Source organism: Saccostrea cucullata, unplaced genomic scaffold (assembly GCF_032062105.1).
Source record: "Saccostrea cucullata isolate Sc308-1 unplaced genomic scaffold, CSIRO_AGI_Scuc_v1 ctg20627, whole genome shotgun sequence".
NCBI classification, from domain to species: Eukaryota; Metazoa; Mollusca; class Bivalvia; order Ostreida; family Ostreidae; genus Saccostrea; species Saccostrea cuccullata.
Genome location: NW_026935596.1, coordinates 587 through 6568, shown reverse-complemented (window position 1 = coordinate 6568; position 5982 = coordinate 587). Strand labels below are relative to the sequence as shown.

The 5982-nt window shown below is 34.0% G+C and overlaps 1 protein-coding gene across 1 annotated transcript; it reads right to left on the bottom strand.

The window, feature by feature from the left end:
- Positions 1 to 423: 423 nt before the first annotated feature.
- Positions 424 to 5560, bottom strand: LOC134243364 (uncharacterized; the record flags this gene model as incomplete). Its single annotated transcript, XM_062725622.1, has 3 exons — positions 5433 to 5560; positions 3445 to 3623; positions 424 to 553 (listed from the first exon to the last, which is right to left on the bottom strand). Coding segments are annotated over exons 1-3 (437 nt in total), but the record flags the coding sequence as incomplete, so codon positions are not given.
- Between the last annotated feature and the right edge of the window lie 422 nt (positions 5561 to 5982).

Below are 5982 nucleotides of genomic sequence, written 5' to 3'. Positions count from 1 at the left end.
ATATGCCATTGCCGGTGAAGGGCTGCAAATTTAGACCTATGCTCGGCTCTTACGGCCTTTGAGCAGGGAGGGATCTTTATTGTGCCACACCTGTTATGACTCGGGGCCTCGGTTTATACTGCCTTATCCGAAGGACCGCCCCATTTAGTCGCTTTGTACGATAAGCAAAGGGGTACTGAGGACCTTTTCTAACCTGAATTCCCACGGGGTAAAAGAACTTTGAGAAAAAAAAATAATGAGAAGAGCATATAACAAATATTGTTTCCATATACGATTGATTAACTAGTGAATATAAATAAAGGATAGATGCAATTTTATTTTCTTCAGATAAATATTTGCACGCTATATTGTTTTCTGAGTTGGGAGTTGAAAAGGTGAAAGGTTGACGATCGCTCAGGTTATTTTAAATTAAATGATACGTACTGTAAAATGGATGAATCTGTTATTCGAAGGCTGATCAATGTTTCATTCCAAGAAATCCATCCGCGATCAGACCGCATCACTCTGTAATCATGGCACAATGCCAGAAAAGCTCCAGCAGCAAAACAGTGCCCTGCACAAAATCAAAAAACATTGACTACTTCATATTTCATTTATTTTTATAAATAACTGTTGTTTCATCATTATTCACGGATAACCAATTTTCTTTTTTGAGTCCATCCACGAAGTCAAATATTCTCAGTGATTTAGTTCTTCCATTTTGAGTTATGATAAAAAAATTTTAAAAAGCCTCTTGCACTTGTAATTAATATATATCAAGAACCCTTCCCCCTTAACCCAACAGGTTGGATTTATAATTGTATTTTTTATACCCCGCTCCGAAGGAGAGTGGGTATAAAATTGGTTGACCCTTGTGAGTCTTTCCGTCCGTCTGTCCGTCTAGCTGTCTGTCCGTCCGTAACAAATTTTCGTCAAAGTTTCTCAGCAGCTACTCATCTCAGATGCTTGACATTTTGACATATTCTCTGAGGCATGCCATATGTTGGGATTCATTTTTGTTCAAATCTTAATGCCAACTTCCTGTTTATTTGTGGGCCTGTCTGTCGCATATGTAACAAATTTTCGTTGCAGTTTTTTTCAGCAACTACTCATCGAAGATTCTTGAAATTTTAACACAATCTTCTCTGAGGCATGGCATATGGTGGGAATGATTTTGGTTCAAATCTATGACAAATTCCTGTTTGCCCGTGCGTCTGTCCGTTCATACATGTTTCACACATAATTTTTTGTCACAGTTTTCAAAGCAAATACTCATCGCAGATGCTTTACATTTTAACACAATCTTCTCTGAGGCATACCATATGCCGGGATTTTTCTTCTTTAAATCCGATGTCAACTTCCTGTTTGTCTGTGCATCTATCTATTTCAGACATGTTTCATACATAACAAATTTTTTGTCACAGTTTTCTCATTTACTACTCATCACAGATGCTTGACATTTTAGCACACTCTTTAATGGGGCATGCTATATAGTGGGATTCATTTTTGTTCAGATCAGATGTCAACTGCCTGTTTGTTAGTGCATCTGTCCGTTTCATAAATGAACAAATTTTCGTGACAGTTTTCCCAGCGACTGTACTCATAATAGATGCATGAAATTTTAGTACATACTTTGTTGAGGCATGCAGTATGCTGGATTGAGGCATGCAGTATGGTGAATCTGATGTCAAAATCCAATTTTCCGGTCATATACCCGTAACGTTTATTATCATGATTTTGTATATTCACATCAAAGCGGGGGTATTACTAGTGAGCGTTGGCTCACAGATTTCTTGTTGTCATTATAGGAATACAATTACCTGGTAAATTTTCGTAAATATTTTTAGCAGTTTATAAATTTTGCACAGTGATTAAAAAACAAAACGCAACACTTCCTACGCGGTGCATATGCCAATCAGTGGCATCAAAATAACACAGACATGATTAATTATCAGGTGTTAATTCATTATTCGCAAACAATCTAACGGTCCAACTACTATAATCACCTGTACAATGACATTATAAATTATCGTAAAATGCGAAGATGACAAATAGGCAGAATTATAAATTATTACTCCCTCTTCATATCTCCTTAAATTGTACAAATAATTAATAAACAGAATTAAATGCTTATTTGACAAATATTTTTTGTTCATCATGAGAAGACGGGTATGTGTATTGCGGAAGTCCTGCAATATCGAAGTACCTCAGGGCTTGTCCATTAATTTGCAAGTTTTAAAATTGTTGGGTCGTATCCAGCAAGTGTTGAACTTTTGAAAACAAGGAGATTCAAGATGTTACCACCAAGTCTAGAAACACACGCTGTACATGTGAAAGTAAGTCTCTTACGCACTGTATCAATTTTAGAATATTTTATGAGTCTTTTCATTTCACATGCTGAATACATGTACTATAAAAAAGTAAAAATTAATAAAAAAAAAAAAACATCATCAAGGATTGGAACCCAAGACCTCCTACACATCAAGCGAGTGATATAACCTATACCTCGGATGTCTTTATGTAAATTGTATGCAAACAATGGGTCAAAAATATGTATTTACATTACTGAACAGTTCTAATAGATGTAATACGACTACAATAGGCGAATGGCCTCATAGGTCACCTGGGTATCATCTAACGATTGAATTTGGATGGTGTTTTAAACCAGAGGCCAGGAAATAAAAATTCACAATTTTGAAATAGGCAACGTTGCTTATCATAACCATACAATGAGCATACTTACTTTGGTTACTTAATACTCAGAATAACAAAGCGAAAATGCATTTACACGTTATAACCAGTAGTGTACCCCAACTTACAAGAACCATTGGCCCTGGGGCCTCAAATTTCAAAATTTTGTCGTAAATTTTATTTCATTATCAATGATTGATTAATGCCAAGGAGCACATTTCAAATCATTAATTTATTTTCAGACTATATACATGTACCCCACCCCCATCCAGCCCCAGAGTACCCCTGACCCAATTGACTATTTTGCAAGAGGCATTTTTTTTATCATAAATATGTACTTAGATCATTGCATAATATCCAGAACAAGGGAACAAATCAAAGAATTCATGCATTTTCACTATATAATCATTAGAGCCCCGTTTCAACACAAAAACGCCTGACCCAAAGGTCCTGAAATTCACAAATCTAGAAAAGGCATCCTTCCTCATCATAACTATGTACAGTAGTTCATTGGTTTAATACCAAGGAATCATCCTCGAAACAGTGATTTTTACTAAATCCACGAAAATTGATATCCACGAAAATATTAATGAAACTACGGTTTTTATTTATACAATTCATTAATTTTTAGCAAAATAATTTTTGGGGCCTTAATTGTAATAATTATGAAACATTTTTAAGTCGTCGAATCAGTATTTGAGAAAAACAAATAAAATACATCTACATGTACAAAGGAAACAGGCTGCAAGGACAATTATAACCTTTTAATCTTACCGTTAATGGCGGCCACAGTGGGTATCGGAAAGTGCATGATTCTCCAGAGGGTATCGTGCAGGTCGGCGAGGAACTGCCTCCCAGCATCACTAGATCTCCCAATAGAGTTCACCCAATCAAGGTCAAGGCCATTACTGTAAAATTTGCCCTCGCCTGTGGTCACCAATATCGAGGCAATTGTTCCTGTAATTATAAAGTAAATAAAAATAAGAGTACATGAAGTAAAGTTTTTTAATAAAATGAACAGATAATTTATAAAAGCCGTTAAATTTATAAACGCCTATAAAGACTAGGGAGATTTTAAAAAATGTATGAAAAGCAAACCGAGATCTTATACAATCCATTCTCTCAGATGAAATGATAACGAATTACCGATAATTTAAAAAAACAATACGTATCTCGGGTAAATGATAATTCTCTCCGAAGGGAATGCATATCATTTCAACGAAACGGATTATTCATCTGCGTTTTATATATATATATATATATATATATATATATATATATATATATATATATATATATATACTGAGGAAAAAGAAACGCAGGGTAAACTTTTTGAATTAAATTTGTTTTTCAATACCCTTCTAATTTTTAAAATCATATTTCAGATGGACCAAATTCTGTTATAATGAATTATTCTGAGTTATTGAAGCTCAAATGACGATACACAAATTACACGTCCATCCCTTGCATCTGTCAGAGTCTTATTTCTCCTTTGCATGGAATTTATGAGTGTTTATTCTCTATATTTAGCACGTTTAAACGGCGCGCGCATGCGCCAGTTACAACAGTAAGTTGACTGGCTCAAAAAACCAAATTGCGTTGTTTTCCAAATTTCGTATGAATGTAATGATTATAATCGTGTAAATAATTATACTGAGATTTACCCGCTTCATGGCTCTGTGCATAACGTCATCGACGGTTGATTGAAATCCACTCCATACGTTTTTTCAGGGGGGAAAATTACAAGAGACTGCTTAGTAAACCGTTGTTGCCTTTTTCATTAATTAGGCAGTACACATTGAACTTCAACCTTTGCAATAAATTACAAAGTCTCTTAATATTGAAAAACGAGTCCATACCTCATATGCAAAAATTACATTACAAACATTTTTCAAATTGCCATTTTCCCTAACTATGAATTTTATTGATATTTGTACTATTTTGATGCACAGTAACTTGATTTCCATCTGAACAATTGTCGTTGTTCGGTCATGTGGTCAAATTTTTATAATTATTTCTTTTTCCTTTCAGTATATATATATATATATATATATATATATATATATATATATATATATATATATATATATATATATATATATATATACGAATGAATAGAATGTAAAGCGAATCACATTACATATTACAGTTAGAAAATTACATTAACATTTTTCAAATTCATTAACTAGTATTGATATTTGAGTACTACACAAAAGTCTTGTATAATTATTTCCGAAAATTCTTATTGATAATTAAAAAAAATACAGAACGCCTGGGAACAGGATTAAAATCGTAATTCGTTTTATTCGAGATCTCGACTTATTAATCTGTGAAAACGTTTGTAATTCGAGATTCGATTTAAAAATCGGAGGAAAGAATTCGTGTGTCCCAATTCGGGGCTTTATAATTTGAGAAGGAGAAAATGAGTTTTTTTTATATTTTCCCTTATGAATATGAATTCAACGTTATGAATTTATTTAACGAAAGATATGTATGAATTCTTATTCAATTGTACATATTGTAATTAATATGATTTTAATGAGCATGAAATGACGGGAGTATATATACTCATCAGCACTGATATATGTTATTGATGCACCATAAAACACAAAAACGTTCTATTTTCTGACCTTCTATATTTTGTGGCCAGAGCTCCCATTTATTAAATTTTCAATAGGTCAAAGGATTATCTCGTAAAAATGCTGATTATTAAAAACTTGTTTTTTCATATCAAATGTTGCTGTAGTCTTTAAAAATATAATACAAGCCTTTCCACCTCGTCCAGTGCGTTATTGAGCTGATTCAATGTCGTCAAGTTCCAGCGATTTTGTCCATTTTTCATTCTGAGAAGGGCACATCCATCGTCATGAAATTCTACCGTTATCCCCATCTTTAACTTTCAGTATTATACCTTGGTGTAAGGTCTGTTCAGTTTATTTTGATTGTTATCACATTGACCCCGGTGTATGGAAGCGGAGTACAAGATAAATTCAATGATTACATTTAAAAACATCTCAATAGTAATTGTCTAAGTAACGCCAGGAGAAAAACAACAGTATGTTAATGATTAAGTCGTAAAAAATGTTCCACCAACTTGCATGTGCAATAATATGTATAATGTTAACGGAAAACCGTTTAAACGTTTGGAGGACGATAACCGAGATAGCAAGACTATGTTGGGCCAACATTGACAAAAGGTTGTATGGTTGGCGTTGGGGGAACAACGTTCGGCCAACGTTGGCCATGGACCAATGTCACCATACCAACCTTCTCGACCATGACAGAATTCCTATGTTGGCCCAGCGTTGGTCC